This window comes from Chaetura pelagica, unplaced genomic scaffold (assembly GCF_000747805.2).
Source record: "Chaetura pelagica isolate M959 unplaced genomic scaffold, ChaPel_1.0 scaffold176, whole genome shotgun sequence".
NCBI classification, from domain to species: Eukaryota; Metazoa; Chordata; class Aves; order Apodiformes; family Apodidae; genus Chaetura; species Chaetura pelagica.
This window is the reverse complement of record NW_009953484.1, coordinates 1,759,451-1,778,839: the sequence shown is the minus strand read 5'-3', so window position 1 is coordinate 1,778,839 and position 19,389 is coordinate 1,759,451. Positions and strand designations below refer to the sequence as shown.

At 36.1% G+C, this 19,389-nt stretch overlaps 1 protein-coding gene across 1 annotated transcript in view; it reads left to right on the top strand.

Moving 5' to 3' along the window:
• Positions 1-579: 579 nt before the first annotated feature.
• Positions 580-19,389, top strand: part of PRDM5 (PR domain containing 5) — a 70,833-nt gene continuing 52,023 nt past the window's right edge. Inside the window, exons 1-5 of the mRNA XM_009998568.1 lie at positions 580-659; positions 10,700-10,822; positions 17,701-17,887; positions 18,222-18,396; positions 19,235-19,327. Of these exons, the coding sequence (XP_009996870.1) occupies positions 612-659; positions 10,700-10,822; positions 17,701-17,887; positions 18,222-18,396; positions 19,235-19,327 (626 nt within the window). The 5' untranslated portion in view covers positions 580-611. The remainder of the gene's footprint in view (positions 660-10,699; positions 10,823-17,700; positions 17,888-18,221; positions 18,397-19,234; positions 19,328-19,389) is intronic.

The window sequence follows — 19,389 nt, the reverse complement described above, 5'->3', positions numbered from 1 at the left end:
TACTTCAATGGATGCTTTCACAGCATATGCTATGACTAGCAGGTGGTATAACGTTTTTATTTCTTTACAAAGGCTTGAATTAATTCAAAGACGTGCATATTGCCTGTGTTTTTAAATTAATCTCTCTGTATGATCAAAACCTCAGTTATTCAGTGTTTTGATTTGTGGCAGTTCAAAAAGTAGTGTTGCAAATAGTCTTGCAAATAAATCTGATGTAAACTTCATGTTTGCTAAATACTTGATGTTTTAGTAGGATGTCTATTGCAAGGTTCTTCCTGAAAATCCTATAAGGAAGGTAGGAAATTTGACTTGAAAATGTCAGCCTTATTTAAAATAAAGAAAAACTGTTTCCCAAAGGCAAAATAAGCATGTAGAGGAAAGGTATGGTTTTAAGACATTCTATGGAAAGAAAGGGAATGAACTCGAACTGTCAAGGAAGTGAATCTTCTTGGCATATAGTAGGATGACAAAGGAAAACTCTCCTTTTCCATTGAAGCTAAAAATTATGCCTCTTAGTAATTCACTCACCTTTTAAAAAAATTATTTCATTCATTTTTTAATGATTTTTTTCTTAGGGTGAAAAATTTGGTCCCTTTGCAGGGGAGAAGCGAATGCCACAGGAGCTGGATGAGGACACAGATTGCAGGCTCATGTGGGAAGTGAGTATTCTAAAGGACACCATTACACCTGACAAAAAGTATTCTCAGGATGAACTTTTTACTGTAGCAAATAAATCCTGGGGTGTGTGGTTTGGTTTTTTTGGGTCTCCCCCTAGATTAAAAATACTATAGGGAGATTTTTTACTTATTAATTTTTTCAAAATACACTTTTGGGGCAGAGGGTGATTGACTTAACATCAAGCAAAACATAAAAAAATAACATTGTGAAAAATTACTGAAACATGAAAATAATAATAACAAAGATTAAAGGTATTTGAATATGGGAAGATGATTGTAAGTTACTGAGATAGTGATTTATGCTGAGCAACAGATACCAGCTCAAATCTTCCTCCAATTGTGATATAAAACATTTCCTGCTTTGACACTTGTGCTAGGGTTTGGCAATTGTATGGTAAGTTTGTACATTTTAGCAACTTTGTAATGCAGTGTGTGACTGTGAGATGTTTATAAAAAAATAAAAGCCCGATGCTGTGAGCAGATGAAAGCATAACAAGTTTCAAGAGTCTTCTAAACTTTTTAATATGTATTAGGCAGCAAGAGTAGTTTATACGCTAGGCGTTGTAATTAGGTCCTTAACACACCCTAGCTCCTGTCATACCTGTGTTTGCTTGTGGCAGAAATCTGAGTTTACCAGCTCAGGAGAATACACTGACTGAAAAATACTTGCAATCACAACATTTCCACCTTGGTACCTGCTTTTTAGTATCTCTGTTCCGTCTTTGTAATCTTCTCTGCTGTAGTTCTGTGAGCAGAATTCCTTCCCTTTTTTTTTTTTTTTCCCCCCAGGCCAAGCCCTTTCTATTCTATTCTATTCTATTAGTTCTCTTTTACACTGAGAAGGAGACTAATTTCCTACTTTTCCACCTTTCTCTGGTTAAAGGTGGAAGAATGACTGTTATCTTGATGTCGTGTGGCCCTGAACAAAAAAAGCTTATGTTTGATGTCTGTCTTAAAGCACTGCCTGTCCATTTGTTACAAAATAAATGTTTGTTTGAAAAACCTCCAGTATTAACATTGCTGAGCGGCTTATAAACAGAGCTTAGTGTTGATACAGTCTGAGTAGGGCTATAAATGGATTCTACACACTGGAACAATGAGTGAGGGAATGCTAAAAGCCCATCTCATTATAAATTCAGTGAGTGGCAAAGTATTCCTAGGTGAGTGTTGACTCAAGTCTGAATCCCTGTGCCCTTTCCCAGAGAAAAGAGGTGTGAACTACTTATTCTCCTCTCTCCTTTGGTTATGTGCTGAAAGCAGCTGATTTCATCATCTTTGTTCTCAGCTGAAAACTAAACAATATAATGTGCTTTTAATACCAAGGTTTGCTGAACACCGTACTTACCTGTTCATGATGTTTCTGCAGATTCTTTTAAATCAATACAATATTTGAGCTAGAACAAAGTTTTCAGAAGGGATGGTGGGTGGATTATAACAATGAGAAGGTCTTTAAGTTTGTTGGAAAGCCATACAATTTTCCAGATTCCTCATTGCTGATGATTAAATGAGATTTATCTGTTTTTGTAAGACTGAAAATAGAAGGCGAATACTATGTGTTTACTGATGACACTAATATGACCCCATTGACAGCAAATCAGAAAATGAATTTTTTATGAGCTGTTCTAAAACCATTTAATAAGATCTTATTGTAACCTGGTTTTGAGAGCCTTGAAAAAATGCTGCATACCAAATTTTATGACTTCCTGAGTACTCGAACCCAAGTTGTTCATGTTTACTGAAGCTGATCTGAATGTGAGCTTTATAATATAATTTAAGTCATGCTGAGAGCAGTCTTAAGTTGAAAATAGAGACCAGGAATGCAGAAAGTAAAGTTGAACAGTCCAAGTAGATGGTTATTCCAGAGACTGTGGGAGGCAGCCACAGCAGCTAGCCAAGTTTGTGCACAGTCAGCTGTACTGAAGATACTAAAAAGAATTCATCTGAAGACTACTGGATGAAGATACACTAAAGCCTGACCTCACAGTCTGATGGCAGTCAAAAAAAAAGCATTTTCAGAGAGGACACATTCAGAAAGAAGGTTAAGTAGTAGGGGCATTATATGTCAAGTAAAAATGAACATGAGTTGAGCATTTCTTTTCTGGTATGTGATGCCTGGGATCTGAGTTGCAGCTTTGTGGAATAGTTAGTTTTCTGTGAGGAAGCTTACCACATGCATTTCTAGTTGCATAGAGTCATGGCCTGTGATGTGGTCTGTTTTGATCAAGCTATTCCTTTTTCTCTGAGATCAGCATTGTGACTTGACATCTTTAAGATGTCATTTTGAAATAGAATTACACACATTATGTTTTCTTTTTGTCCTTGGGGAAACATGGAACTCAAAATTTTTTTTTTGTCCAGTGATTTTGTTAAATAAAGTTCAGAGGATGTTAAGAGTTTAATTTAAATATAGCAGAATGCTGTAAGTCAGCCTGTAACTTTCATAGTTATAATAATAAAAAGCCAAGACAACGCTGAAATGGCCTTGTGCTTCCCCCAGCACCCCCACCCCTTCTATCAAAAAAGCCCACTTCCCCATTATCCCTTAGCCCCCATATCAGTATCTCTCAGACTGAATTGCATGTTGTGCTAGTTAAGTATGCAGCTAGTTGCTGGTGATGAATTGAGAATTTTGTTCTTATTCCTAGCATCCAACTAACACCTTGATTAAATACTGCTTGTTGGTCTGTATTAGTATACTTGCCATAGAAATTTTAAATTTTATGTATTTGCTGGAACAGCAAGTGCTCTAAAGCAAGAATGGAATAATCTTTAGGTATTGAAGTTCACAGAAGTTTTTGCTTCTGAAGGCTTAGATGTCTCTTTGCAAAGGGAGGATTTCTGTTCACTTTATTTTCTTTATTGTCCTTAACCAGGGAAATGGCATTCATTTCACTCCAATTGGATTGTGGCAAGCATATACTTCTGATGATGATCTTGGCAAGTGTTATAACAGGGAGGGCTGGGAAGACTTAGTTCTTCCTCAAATACTCTTGACATACTGTGAAGAAATGTTGGTCAGGATTGGATGGCACATTATACTCTGTGTAATGCTGAATGTTACATATTTCAGGTTTGGTTTCTGTCTGTCTGCCAAGATGAAGTTTGCTTCATTGTTATATTTAAACAGAGAAGAACATGCTAGAAATCAATCTTTCAATGGAAGTTGGTGTTCTTGTTTATGCATATGGGAAAATGAAATCAACTTAGGTTTCTACTGCTTAACTCATCATTTTTGCAGTGGCAGTTGTTTTCAGTTAAATAAGCGTGCCTGAAAACTAGTGAAGGCAACAGAAAATCTGCTGCTACAACTAGTTTAGATCAGAGCTTTAATGTTCAGTATGGAGATATGAGAAGTCAAGCACTTTAATCTAATGGTGGTGTGTGTTTTGGTGAGTTTTTCTTTGATATCTTGCCTGTAAAACGTGGTTCTGGCATAGCAAGGCTTTCACATACAAGGCATTAAGTTGAACTGTGTTCTAAGTTTCATGAAAAAATTAATCTTAATTTGAAGAATTCTGTGTTTGCTCTCAAGATGAACCTAGTATTAAAAATCTAGTCCTTAGCAAGGTGGTCTGTTTTTTCTGTATGAAGACTACTATTCAGTCATTACACCTCAAATAGTATTTGCATATAAAATGTATTGCTTTTCTTTTTTATATGAGTCTTTGTTTAATTCTCATTTTTTCCCGTCATTTATTAGTACAATACATTTTTAGATGTTAGACAGATACATTTTTACATAAGTTGCATTTAAAAGAACTTTTGTCACATGTAACAGTCAGTGATGCCCTATATATCAGTTGCAAGTTTGAGTCCTGTATTTTAGATTTTGTTAAATTAATCCCCACTGGAATAGATAGGTCTCCGAAATAGTTATTAATATTCTTACCAGTTTGTTTATGTAGGTAATTTAATTAATATGCTCTTTTAAAGTTTGTTTAAGTAATATTTGTTCATGTTAAGTGTATGACTTTGTTTTAATTTTAGTAACGGTTGAAACAGGCACCTTAATGTTTTGGCAATGAGAAGAATCTGCTCCTGAAAGTGACTGAGAATGTTAGCCTCACACCTTCAGTTCATTTAGTGGATTTATTTAAGATGTTAAAAAATAAGTCAGTAGACTGAGGTGCTAATATTGTAATCTGAACTTGTTATAGAGGATCACATGCAATTTTCTTAAGGAGATGTGGGTATCATTCCAGTGAGCATGACGTTCAACCCTTCTTGTGAAAGGTCAATGAAATGTTAGCAGAAGTCTAGGAATGAGCTTTATGAACCACTCTGTCTCTGACAAGGTCAAATAACATCATGCAGCAGCAAGAGCTTCATTAACATGAAAAACATCTCTGTATTTTGGCTTAAGAAGAGTGTAACTGCCCAGTACTTGTTAGTAAGCAAATCTAACAGTTGCTGCCTCAGATTTCCTTTGCAAGTATAATTTTAATGCTTTTTGCAACATTGTGTTAATGTCAGTTTCTACTCTGCAGTGAGCTCTCTGATGGAGGTCTCAAACAGAGGATGTAGAAGCATTGCATCTAGCTGTTTTATACTATTAACAATAAAAATCATGTTTTCAGCTAATAAAAAAATGCAATGCAGAAAACAGTACTTTACATGATTTTTTGAATGAACAGAGATTTTTATATCTACAAATGTTCAGAAAATTGTTTCCAGAAAGCAAATGGTGTGTTTACTGCCTTCAGCAAAGATAACCATCTGCTTTTCTTGCCAGGTATGCATAGTATAGCATTTACAATTGTACTCACAAACATTTTGAAGTAGCATACATGACAACTTTGGATGTATTTTTAAAATCTGGAGATAATTTCATTGCAGCATAAAAGGCTTGCAAACAGAGTAGGGCGTGCTCTGATGGGCATTACAAGTAGCTTAGACTTTGTTTAGGCCTGTGTAGGATTTCATGTGGTGCCTTATACAATGACTGAGGGCATATAGTATTTTTCCTTATACTTGTACAGTGACATGGTGTTTATGTGGCATAATTCAGTGATGTCCTGATTGATCTTGAGGTAAAACCTCGTGTCGAAACAGCGAAGGTCAGGGATTTCATCTTACTGTGAAGACACTTGACCACATGAGTTCAGTGACACCTTTTTTGTTGATTCTCAAGAACATCATACTGAGATGGCTCAGTTTGAGGTGCTCTTGTGTATGCATGCTTTGGATATGTGTATGTATTTTAGATGTGTGATTGTAATGAGTGACCAAATATTGAGGGTGTTGTAGTAAAATGTAAAGAAAGTTTTATATTTTTTTGCCATGGGTTATCAGGCATGGATTTGAATCAACCTTTTTTCATGCCAAAGTCTTCCTACACTTAAGTATGAAATGAGTTGCTACTTAATTATTTAGCCTGGGAAATCAAAGGTAACCACGTCTGGTTGTATCACTCACTGGTAGTAGAAATTCCAAGTTATCTCCATTGGTTACTGAAACTACAGGAACATCATGGCCCAAGTGATTGAAAGAGCCTCAGCAATAAATGGGTCTTAGACCAAGACTGTCTATTAAACTACAGCAGGCAGCCTCAACCTGTGTGGATTTACTCCTTTATTTGGAGAAAATAGGGATAAGGTCCTGTTTTAAACATAACAAAACATTATAGTAGGATATCATGCTGGTGGCTAGGCTTTTGAGGTCTCTTTCCAGCTTTTTTCACTGATTCTCCATGTAGACATATCATTCAATCCTTCTAAGTTGCTGTTGATCTAGGAAGATGACTGGTCCTTTGCTATTTCATATTGGTCTTGTGACTTCAGAACATTTTTAGTTTGGTAGCCTTAGAAAATGAGTTAGAAATACTTTTATACTTGAGTTCAGGTCTGTTAAAATAGTTTCAGCAGCTTGAGGATCTTAAGGAATGCAGCTCAAGTTAACTGAATAATTTTGCTTAGTTCAGGTAATACCAACTGTATGGAAACCAGGAACATAATATTCAAACCTGGAATTATTAATGTAGACAGGTGACAGATTGAAAGGTCACAATTACAAAATACAGATATGCTCACTAGCTTTGTGAAATTGCATACTACTTCAAAAAATCATTGGGGAAACTCAGTCCTGTAAAAACCTTTTGCCTCTATTTTGAGTACCTTATAGCTGTAAAAGATTGTAACAGTTCAAATGTGCTGCGGAAATGTAGCAATTGGCTTGAAGGTACATTAAGAAAATCTTCCTTAAAGAAGATTTAGTTTGCAATATACAAAAATATTTTTTGTTGCCTCTCTCTGAAAGACATCCTCATTTTCCCAGCAATTTCCTGCTAGTTGTGGTAGGCAGGTTGTCCTGAAGATTTCTGGAAAGGCTGGGAGATTGGAAGGGAGTCCCATGGCAGCAGACTGGAAGCTTTGTTGCAGTATTAATTCTGTTTAGTTCTCCCATGGACTAAGTGGTAAGTATACGTGTGGGAATATTTGTAAAAGAGGTATCTCAGAGATAAAGCCAAGAAACCTTATTCAGTATGGAGACGGTGTTGTTTTGTGTTTGGTTTTTTTTCTTCCTCACATTTGTGTATTTGATGCAGCATTATTTCTTTACGAGGTGAAAAAAGCAGTAGACAATATAACACAACTTTAAGGGATTTATTTTATTATTTCATCAATAGTTTCCTTATGTGTTGAGTCTTTGTGTTTGGTAACTATGGATTGGCAGAGACTAAGAAAGCACAACTGAGGTTGAAGTGAATGTATATTATTCTTACATAATTTAGCATCAATCAAGTTAAGAAGAATAATGGATGGAAAGACAGTGTAACGTGTTTTTTTAATAGGATCTTGATTGCTTCTCTTTCCAACTCAAATCAAGATCTGATGGAAGCCTTTATAGTGACTTCGTGGTGGGCCTCTGTGACCCATGCTTTGGTAGCTAAATCACAAAGCCATTAGCTTGTCTGTAATTACTCAAAGATGCTAATCTGCAGTGTTAACCATTTTCACTTCAAGTGAGGTTCTGCTCAGTGGATTACCTATTTAGAACTGGATGTCAATTACAGTAGAATTGATCCAGTGCTTCTGGTTGGCAGGTGGCTTTTCAGGAGGTGAATACACTGTTATAATGTATTTTTGTGTAAATTTGGAGCTTGGTTTTATGGTTTGGTCACACTCATTCTGTCCATGTTCCAAATGAAAGCAATGGTTCCAGTAACAAGCAGGTATTACTTCCCGAGGTGATTAAGTGCCAGAATGGCTGATGTGAAAAGGGATCTCTGAGGGTCACCTAGTCAAACCCCCCTGCCCACGTAGGGCCACCTACTGACAGCTGTCCAGGACAGCTTTTTAGTATCTGCATCCTTGAGGATGGAGATGACACAAAAATCCTCTGGAAAACCCATTGAAGTGCTTAGTGTTAGATAATACTGTTTCCAGGTGCGTTTTAAGTATATAGACTTGACATACTTCACCATGGCTAATCTCTGTATTTGAAAGTAAAACAACTCTTAAAGTTTGAAATATTGTAATTTTTTAATGTGTCCTTAAGATGTTTTCCTTTGGAAGAACAGTAATAAATCTTGAAGATTTTTATTTGTTTGCAGAACTGCAGTAGGGTTGGTTTTTAAATCTGAGAACAACATGCTGTCACCAGCTATTACTGTAATGGATACAGTTTTCTCTTTCTAATCATATTCTAAATGTTTAAGTAATTTAAGCAGCCATACTGAAGACATATGATATTGCATCTATTAGAAACAAATACAGCAAGAATGTGAGCAATTTAAATACAAAGCCATGAAGACAATCTGGTTTTGTTCTTACATAGTTGAAATCCCTAGCTCTTCAGAAATACCTGCTCTGGATACTTCTTGTTGATAGATGAAAAAGAAAATATGTTCATTACATAAATAAATCACATGGAATAATAGAGTGGCTGTCTGACCTTTTTGCATGGCTCTCTATCTTCTGTATTAGTGGAGTTTCAAATGATCTATCATTTAAAACAAAATAAGCAAATTTTTATATGGCAAAATGGCAGCTCTGTTTTTTTCAGCAATATGCCTTTGTGTTTCAAGGGGGAAGAATGCTTTGATTAAAACTAAGTTTCTATTTGTATTATTTTCTTTTTTTTCAATGTCAGCTGTAATTTTGTCAGAGTCATAGAAATTCTATAGATCTGTAACGATAGCTAAAAGCTCCTGATATGTTGATAACATAACTGAGGTGTCCATTTATTAAAGTGGCTTCTTCACTTAGTGGACAAAACCTGAACATGTTTGTTTACTAAATAATTTGCAGCCTTTCATTTACAGAATATACCAATTTGTTTACTGAAATAACCTCGTATTCTGATAGAACTTCAGCCAAGCATAGTTTAAAACTGACTGCTATTCATGGAGGCTACATATTTAGATTTTCTTTAAAGTGACATATATAAAAGATGTTCAATTGAACAATAAACTAGGATACATGGAATGAATAAATGCAGTTATATTGTTCCTTGATCTGAAGATAGATCTCCATTCAAGGGCAAGATAGATTTTTGCCCTTGTTAAAAGCAAAAACAAAACTCCGGATACATGGAATGAATAAATGCAGTTATATTGTTCCTTGATCTGAAGATAGATCTCCATTCAAGGGCAAGATAGATTTTTGCCCTTGTTAAAAGCAAAAACAAAACTCCCAAAACCCCCCAGCAACCAAACCAAACCAAACCAAAAAAACATAGAAGACTAGAAAGAGAAAGGAAGAATATGGTTTTCATTAAGTGTTTCATCAGCTTCTGGGATATTTAGGATTGCTGTGGGGCGGTAAGAGTTAACAGTAATTAAAGCATATCTACTGGATTTGGAATTTATGAAGCAGAGAAGTTGTTTTGGGGGGATGAAGCAAAAAGAGGATTTAGTGATGGAGTAGTGGGATGGGAATGGAGACAGAACTGGTAATTTGGATTGGAAGCTTGTTGAGTAACTAGTGAGTTTACAGGAGAGAGAAACCAGCAAAGATAGTGGAAAAGCTGAATTCAGAAATGGATATATTCTGTTTGTGATGGTTGCTAGTTAAGATTGAGAAGCTTTTGGAAATATGAAAGTAGGCAGAAACAGATTTAGGAACTGGATGGAGAGGGTGAATAGGATCTGCTAGAACATAATGATCAAAGGAGGAGTCTAGAAGAATACCATGTATGAAAACGGAAGTGAAGGGTGAAGAACTATCAAAGAAAAGCTCACTGTGTGAACATGGGCAGGCATATATTTGCAAACAAGAACCTGAACTCAGTGATGTTGGAACCAAATGGTGGTTGGAATAGCACAAGAATAGAGAATGTTCTATCACTTTTGTCCAGAAGAAAGTTACTGTTGGCCTTGTCTGTGGTGCTAGCAGAAGAGAAATGCTGCAAAATGACCTGAGGAGTGAGTTAGAGGATATGTGTAGGTTACAGAAGAGAATGGTTCACTCTTGGACAATATGTTGGAGAAGGAAAGTAGGACAATAATAGTGAGTTGTGAGGAAAGGAAAAGGAAGTGGAGACAGGAGTGCTTAGAACCTTAATTTGGATAAAGAAATGAGAGTTGGACTGAATGACAAAAGACAGTATGATAAGCATTAGGTAGACTGTAGGAGTAAAATGATGGCATCAAAACATGCGAAGGAGGAGAACTCAAAAAGGAAAACATGAAAAGGGACCTCTGAGGTTGTATCTGTTTCTGGCAGGACCACTAAGAAAAATGGAACTGGAAAGAACAAAGATAGACCATACTGTCAGACTAGGGAGTCCCAGGATTCAGTTATAGTACATGTTTACTAAAGGAAATGCTAAGAAAAGAGAGAGGGAGCTTTATAAAGGAAATTCACAGTAGTCTCTGGACTTGAGTTGCCCCACTAGTCTGAAATGAATAAACAGGTTTATAGAAAAATCTGAATGTGCACCACAGACATTGAGTACCACTGGTTGAATGCAAGACTTGCCTGTGGAGCACAAGCATGACTTGGTGTTTTACATGTTTGTATGTGTTTGGTAAATATTTAAATTTTGCTTGATTTTAATTTTTTTTTTTTTAAATATTTCAGGTTCGTGGGAGTAAAGGTGAGGTCCTTTACATCCTGGATGCAAGTAATCCACGCCATTCCAATTGGCTGCGTTTTGTCCATGAGGCTCCATCACAGGAACAGAAGAATCTGGCAGCCATCCAGGTAGATTTGGTGGATTCCTACAATTTGCTCCTATTGTTGATTTACTAATTTAATCTCATCTTTGGTCTTTGTCTTGCAGTAAAATTACAAGAGCTGAGAAAAGTAGCAAACCATGTTCCTTTTCTTACTTTTCTTTTTAGAAGTGAGCTACTGTGCTTAAACATAACACCATAAATAAGATTGATAGGATGAAAGACCAAAGAGTTCCTTAGTTAGAATCTGATAGTCTTTGAAAGTTTTATATTAACCCATGCACTGAATCACTTACATTAACTATTTCTCTGAACTTAAAGTGAACAGTTTCCCTTAAACAAATAACTATTTCTAGAGTAGTTAACTCACTACTGTAAAAACAGTGAATTTTGTCAGTACACCCTTATTCAGTCAAGTTACTCTATTGCCTGAATGTAGTTGTTTTCTTATAATTGTGGAAATTAGAAAGATAAATAGGTAACAGTATATCTGGCTGAATCCCAAGTAATAATGTAAAGAACTAGTTGTTCTTTAATGCCAAACTCAGGTTGGCTTAGGTGTTTGGAAACCAGAATCATGCATTTACTTTATAGTTTTAAGATTTTACGTAAAAGTGTGACATGTTTGAAGACAAACATTGTACTGAGTACAGGGGGACAATCACCTCTCTACTTATGCTGGTCACAGTATTTGTGCCTCCTACTCTCCAAAGCTTTGCTGGGTGTCAGTTTGTAATATCCTATCACATGCTTGCTAGCTGAACAGGATTGCAGTTTCACAGCTGGCGTTGTTTCCTTGGACCTTGTTGCTGTACATGTTTTAGGTTGCTGTAGACAGCTTCATCCCCTGCTTTTCCTCTGGGCCTGTTTTCTAGGCTGTTGTCAGTGGTTCAGACTTCTTTAGGTCTCAACAGCCTGGCTACAATTGAATTTTAAGTAACAGATAAGAAAACCTGTTCATCCATTTGTCAAAAACTGTTTTCAGCACTGACTGAATTACTGGTTTATTATGTTTTTCCTGATGTCTATGACAAATTGGTGGTTAATTTAGTATGACATCTACCTATGCAGTTATTTCTGTATGTATTCCTTCTGTCTTTTTTCTCTCAATTCTACTTAGATCTATCAAAAGGGTTGTTGTCCTGCTTATAATACCAAATGTGAAAGGTCCTCATACATGAGGGGTCCTTGGCATTAATCAGTGATTAGCATGTCATCAGTGCATATCCAGTGTGATAGCAAATTGCAGTCCATGTTAGCATATGTAAAGTAGGGTTCACAAGGGGGAGCAGCATGAACAATTAATGTTCATTATTATATTTTTAAGTAAAAGACTCAGTAAAATGACCTGAGCTAAATAGGAATTTTAATGGAATATCCAGTGTGTACTGCTGTTCTTTTTAATGATGAGAATGATGATTTAAAAAAAGAAATTGAAATAAACTGTTAGGTTTTATTGCATAATGTTACACCTTGCTTTTAGAGTATGCTTTGTGCTTTTTGCATGCCTTTTTAGAGGATCATGCTGGAGTTAATGCATGGCTTCAAAAGAAAAAAGAATGTTAGTCCTATAAAATCTTCCACAGAAAAACATTTGGTAAAATTACAGGGAAAAATAGATATATGTGATCAGTATGTACAAAATGATGAAAAGCATAAGGAAGGCAAACTTAAAAAATTTTCTAAAGTATCTCATAGTTTTTTTACTATTGTCAGTAGTCAGCTACCAAAGTAACTTGAGTATTGTATGTGAGTGACCTTGAAGCTGTATATATATGTAAATACAGATAAGTATCATTTGCATATGACATTAATAGGTACTATTTGTGTTGAAAAAAGTAGAATACATGTCTAATTTTTTTGCAGGGTTTGATCTTACTTTAGTGGATGAAGATGCAAATCCCAAAACTCTGCTATTCCTTTAGGAAAAACAAAACAAAATAACACAGTGCACAAATCCTTCATTATTTTAATCCCAGTCTTTGCTTTGAATGAAAGCTGATTCATGGCTACTTGGTGCAGTAGCACTTTGTTTTATGAAATCAGTGGGCAAAACATTAGTGGGATGTTTCCACTAACAATACATTTTATTTTTAATTGAGAGTTGCGTTCATGCAGCTAAGATGATAAAATGTTTTACATCAGTAAAGTTTTTTTATCTTTATTATAATTACTCAGAAGTTAATGTGGCTGCGAAAAAAAAGTTGCATTGCTGAACAAGTATCTGATATAATTTAAAAAACAGAAGAGTTGGCAATACAGATTATTACATCAAACAAGAAAAATTCCTTAAACCAACTGTATGATTACATTTTCTGTGATAAATTAGAATATGTCTGAATAGCTATAGAATGGTTTAATTTGCTAAGAGGAGAACATCAAATATTTATAGGTGGTTAGAGACTTTGTGTTGTAACCAGGACATTATAATTACATTTGTGAAATGTACATTTTTCTCCAGACACTTGTATTTTATGAAGATTTTTGTGGGGATGGATGAATTTTTTTAAAAGTAGGTTCTTCTCTCTCTCTTCTAATGCTTAGTCTTTAAAGAGAATCTTTAACAGTTAATCTTAGAAGCTAAAAATGATTAATGGAAAATATTTGACCAAGATTAATGATACTAGCCTATAACATCTGAAAAAAACCCAAGTAAGCCATAGTGGCAGAACAAGGGCTTCTCTTGCTTGTCCTAAGTCTGTCCTCTGGATGCGTAAGAACTTAATGCTGGTTGTGTGCTTCAAAGCTGCCCCTCTGCAATTTTTTAGGAGACTTTGCATGAACTAAAAAAAAAAGATGAACAGAAAATAATTACTTCCTACCTGATAATGATAATTTCTGCTAATTATCTTTCGTACTAGTTTTTCAGACTGCAGTACTCCATCAGGACCTTCTTGGTCTACTCTGGCGCAATTTCCAATCCTGATGGTGACATGCTAGTAGTGATAAAGGTTATAATTTCATATCCAAAATAAAGTGATTGCTAATCAGTTTACTGTTTGCTGCTCAGTATTCAGTTTAAAAGAAGATGAAGTGAATGCCTGAGCACAAACAAATTAAACCACATCCTGGGTTGACTGCAAAATATAATTAATTCATAAAAGATTAATTATACCAAATGATTGTGTTTAGGCATTGTGCAGAATGCTTCCTGTGGTGAAAATGTTTCTTAGAGATATTTTTTTATTTAAGTAAGTTTGATGCTGAGGTTGCTTTTTATGGATTTCCTTGGGTGGTTTATTTCAGGCAGGGTGTAGGGTGGAATGTGTTTGTGTATGTGTTTTTTTAAAAAAATAAATTAAAAAATATTCTTCGCCCTCTAATGCTATGTATTTTGTAAAACCCTGGTTCTGGTGGGAGCTCTTGGTGGTAGTGTCAAAAGAGTGTTCTGGGCACTGAGTTTTGCTTCTCAGGGGGACAGCTGTGATGTTTGGGTTGTCTTTGACTAGGAAGGGATAGGAAATAATTTCTTGAGGGGTACCTGTGTATGTACTAATTGCGGTTCTGAGTACGTGGCACAGCTGTATTGCTGGAGACTTCTGTGACTTGAATTCAAGTAGTAATTGAATGAGTTAATACTCTAATATAAAGTAGCTTTAGAATGACAACTTCTGCCTTAAAAGAAACTGTATGAATTGTAATCTCTTTTGCCTTGGGCTATTCCTAGCTACTTACTTATGAATGTGACTTAGGATATGTAGCAAAAATTCATGGTAATTATCATAATCAAAAGGAAAAGGCTTCTATCAAAAACACCACAGTTTGGGGTTTTTTTTCAGTTTTTAGAGTAGGTAGGGTATTTTATTTCAATTTTCTTTTATCCAAAATGGATAACATTATCTTTTTGTCACTTGTAATTTTATGAAAGTCTCTCTGCTGTAGATTACTGTGCAAAACATACCTTGTTGTTAGCATTGCAACGCTTTTATGAACAGAATTGCGCCAGCAAGAGCTTTAAATGCAAGTATCTTTTCATTAGCAAGCAGATGCTGAGATGTTCTGCTGTAGCTTAGAAAACAGTGAGTTAGAATAATGAATAGTGAAAACTAATGTGAAGGGGGATATTTATCTGTGAGGTGCTAGAGTGGTTTAAAGTGGTATTTCACAAATGTGTGTCTTCAAGTGTGGCATAATTCAATTATGTCCTAGTTAATCTTGAGCTAAAAACCCCTGTGCAGCAAAGGAGAACTTGCAGAAGAGCTGCCGCCAGGTAGCCGTGTGTGGCACAAAGCCAGGTAGTGCTGTGTGAGGTGGCTGTGGGCACAGGGAAACTTGGTAACAATTAGGAAGGTGTGGCTGCAGCCATGTGATCAAGCTCTGGAGGATGGAAAAGTCAAGCTCTCCCTCAGGTAACACAAAACTAGTTGCTTACCCCTCTTCCATGACAGTGTGATGGGCTGTCAATGCTTCTTGGCCTACGTTGCCTCTCAGCCTCCCCTCTTACAAAGCACACATGAAAATGTGTAGCTGTGGTGTGTAGCAATCTGAATGGTGGAGGTACATGGAAGTGAGGTGAAAATGGAATAGCAAGACCTGTTGAAAAAATAAGTCTTTTCTGGTCATGTCAGTGTGGCTTATAGCTTAAAAGATCACATTCAAGGTGGGGGTGAGAAAAGCAAAATGGAAGAATAGGCCAGGAATAGCGTGAGGGGAGGTTGTGATGCCACTGTGACCTGCACTTGGAGTTTTCTCCCAAGGACTGCTGTGGCCAGCTGCAGATGAACATGGTTAGCAAAACAACTGATGTGGCCAAAGCATATGGGCAAGTATAACAAATGTAGACGTGTTCTTAGAAATGGGAGGATTATTAACATTATTTAAAAGATTTCTTACTACATTTACTGTGTCTGTCTGCATGCATGTAGATAAATGTGCTTCATGCAGGTGCTGCTGGTGCAGGGAGAGACTTAAATTCCCTTGTAATTTCTGGAGAACTTCCATTGGTTCCAGTGAAAATGCTGCCTTGAGGACCTGCTTACAGCGCTTTGAATACCTGACTATTAGCATTTGTTTGGGAAAACCAGACAAATTATCCTTCGAGAAGAAGTGAGTTTGAACTGTGTTTCAGTTTGGACTGGCACTAAAGCTAATTTCTTTTCATAGCAAATGCAACCAAGAGCACTCGAGCATTCAGAGTCCTTAATATTTCTTCCATTAATGTTTTTACTAACCAGAAGTACACAAATAGGAAAGAACCAGGATTTTTGTAGACCCAGAGCTATAATAAAAGCCGCAGATGCACATAAGGTGCTGAGGATGCATCAATATTGATAAGAGTTTGGTTGTTAGGATTCTTCCACTTGCCCTAGGCTAACCTAAGTAATTGATAATTGGTTGCTGTTCTCTCAGATTTACAGTGTGGTGTAAGATGATGTAATAGAAATGTGTGCTATTTTGTTCTTTAATGGGTAAGCTTGGGACTTTGTTTTTACCTGGGTTACATGGTTTTTTTTTAGTTATTTTTTATTTTATTTGTTTTGGCAAGCCAGTAATAGGTATGTACTTCTGTTTTATAAGGTTGTCTTGCTTTTAGAATAAGGTTCTCCTAAACAGTTATGGAGGTTTACCTCAGTGATTTTATCTGGTCTAATTGTTGAACGATTTTTTACTTTTCCTCACGTCAAGAGTTTCAGTACAGAATTTATTTTTTGTTTAGTCTGTAGTAAATTAAACGTCTTTGTGACTTGACAGAGACTCATGAAAAACAGCAACCTTTAGATGTATTCAGAAGTTAGGGTGGCCTGCAGCTAGATACCTGGACTGAAGAATATATGTCTTGAAAAAAAAATGCATGGTTTGTTTTCTTTTTCAATGCTGCTGTTGAGATATGGACAGAAAAGTGATGTGTCCTTGAAAGCAGTAGCTCTATCGAGTTTGTTGAATTGGTTTCACTCTTGTGTGACAGTATCTTCTGTAATATATAACAGGTCCTCTAAAGCTCGAGGAATATTATATCCCTGTTGGAAGTTAAAATTAATCTTAATATATTATAAAAATTAAAAATATTTATCCTGTCTTTGTGCTAGGAAGCTTGTTACAAAATATATGGCTAGATGTAAAGAAGCTTCTGTTAACTTTTCTGGATGTTAGTCAGCTAAGCTTTAAGATTTTTGATAGAACTTGCAAGTCTTCAGTATGTAAAAAATTAAAATCTCTTTTGGTGCTTTGGCTAGTACCTAAAGTTGTTAGTTCATGTATCGCAAAAGAACCCAGCTCTGTCAGTTTAGGAGACAGCTAGTTATGCTATAGAATCCTCCCTTGTGCCCCCTGCCTACCTTTGTAACTTTAATTAAATATTGTCAAAGGCGAAAGTTGTTAGCTTATGTGTCTATTTGGAAACTTGTTTATTTATTTTAGGGAAGGTCTTGGAGCTTATTATTGTGTTGTTTGTCCTCTTACACAGACTCTGGGCTGGGTCTTTGCCCTTCTGTGATCTCTGTACCTACACTGATTTAGACCAGCAGAAGGTTGGCTTGATTGTGAAGATAACTGACCAGCATTGAAAAAGACTGGGAAACTTAAGGGGGGAGAGAGAGGGAAAATAATACTATGTAAATATGCCACTGAAAGCTGTTTTTTAATTCATGCAACCTACAGGAGACAGAGCTAAAGCTGTATTGGTTATTAAACTTTTGTTATTTTTCTAATACTCAAATGTTTAATTTTCAAGCTCTGAAGTTCTTGTCAGGCAGAGTCTGGCAGGAGAGGAGAATTTTACCACTTTATATGTGCAGCAACACTCGGAAAGAAGTCTTAGAAAGGCTCTTCTAGCATTGTGCTCCTTGAGGAATGGAGCCAGCCCTTCCATAGTTGAGGGCTAATATTAGCTTAGGGTCCCATACTTGTCTCTAAATTTTACTTTTTCTGACATATTTACTAATTGCTTCTACTTGCTGTTTGCAACAGGAAGGAGAAAATATTTTCTATCTGGCTGTGGAAGATATTGAAACAGACACAGAACTTCTGATCGGGTACTTGGACAGTGACATGGAAGAAGAGGAGGAGGAGGAGGAGGAAGAAGTAACTGTTATCCAGGAAGATGAAGACAGTGGCAACAATAAAGATGTGCAACCAGTGGGTGAAAAAACTACAGGTGAGCAGTATGTAAAGAAACAGGATAACCTGAGAGCTTAAAAGTAGTAACAAAGACAAAAGAGAGCACAAACTGTGTAGAAATGTGAAACCAGAAGGCTTGTCACATTTAGTGTGAGTTTTTGTGTGATTTTTTGAATCTTTTTATTTTGAGTTGAGGTTCTTTGCCCAGTAAGAACCCAGTAATCCACTCAAGATGAGGTTGTCTACAATCCATTGAGATACAATGTCTTTTGGGGAATTTTGTGATGCTGTTTTGCATAATAGGTTTCTGGCAGAGTCTCTCTTAATGTTACCAAAATGTTCCTTCACTGTTTTTGCCTCCAATCATTTAGATCCCCTCACATGTAAACAGGACCATGCGTGCCCAAACTGTGAATCCAGTTTTGCCAGCCAGGAGATTCTAGCTGAACATCTTCAGACTCTGCACCAAAAACCCAGCGAGGAAAAGGAATTTAAGTGCCGAAACTGTGGAAAGAAATTCCCTGTTAAACAAGCTCTACAAAGACAGTGAGTAAAAAACAGAATGATTTTTCAGGAATAATTTTAGTCAGTTTCATTCGATCACTTATTTCTCTTGGCTTAACTGCTATTTAAGCATTAATTTTTATGCCTATATATTGGTATCCTTACTCTTCACATTAGTCTTTTTATTGTTAATTTCTTGTATATGTTGGAGACTTCCATTTAAATTGCAAAAATGTTGCTACTTTTTTACATTTTAAAATCATGCATGGTAGACCAGGTTAGAGCTGCCGTTTGGTGCAAAGCTATTGGTCTCCATCAGTGGACTATTTAGTAGTTTTAGGAGATGTAATTATTTAAGATGTCAGTGTTGTTACAGAACTAAAGCAAGATTTAGAAAATGTAAAAGGACCGAAAAAAAGGAAAAACAATACTTCACTTTTGCTTAATTAAATGTTTGGGTCATTGCAAAAAATACAAATAGAAACATGAAAGACTGGAGATTTAAGAGCACATCTTTACTGTCTGTGATAATGCAAATATGCAGTTCTGTCACTGAAGTCATATACCTTTTGGTCATACTTTTGTACAAAAACATAACTGTTTTTGTTGTAATTTGTGTATTTTTTGCTTGCCAATAGAAATATATATTACTATATGTAAGGTAATAATAATTTGTGTGAGCATACAGCAGTATGATCCTGACTCTGGCTGTTGATGCATTTGGTTAGTTCCCACTAAATTCCAGGAGGCTTCACATATGAAATAGATAACTCACCTGCTCAAACATTTGTAGAGCTGTATATATGCTTTTAGCTACTGTAAGCCTTTGTTAGATCTAGAATGTTCCCCTTATGTTTGTTTTGTTTTGTTTTTTCTTTAGTGTACTTCAGTGTACAGAAAATATCAGCCCAGGAGACTCTTCAAGAAGTTTTCAGTGCTCTGTTTGCAGTACTTCCTTCAGCTCAGAATCGAGGTTTTGTGTCTGAGTTACTGGACTGCTGTTATGTCATTGCTGGCCTCCCTTTGCATGTTAGT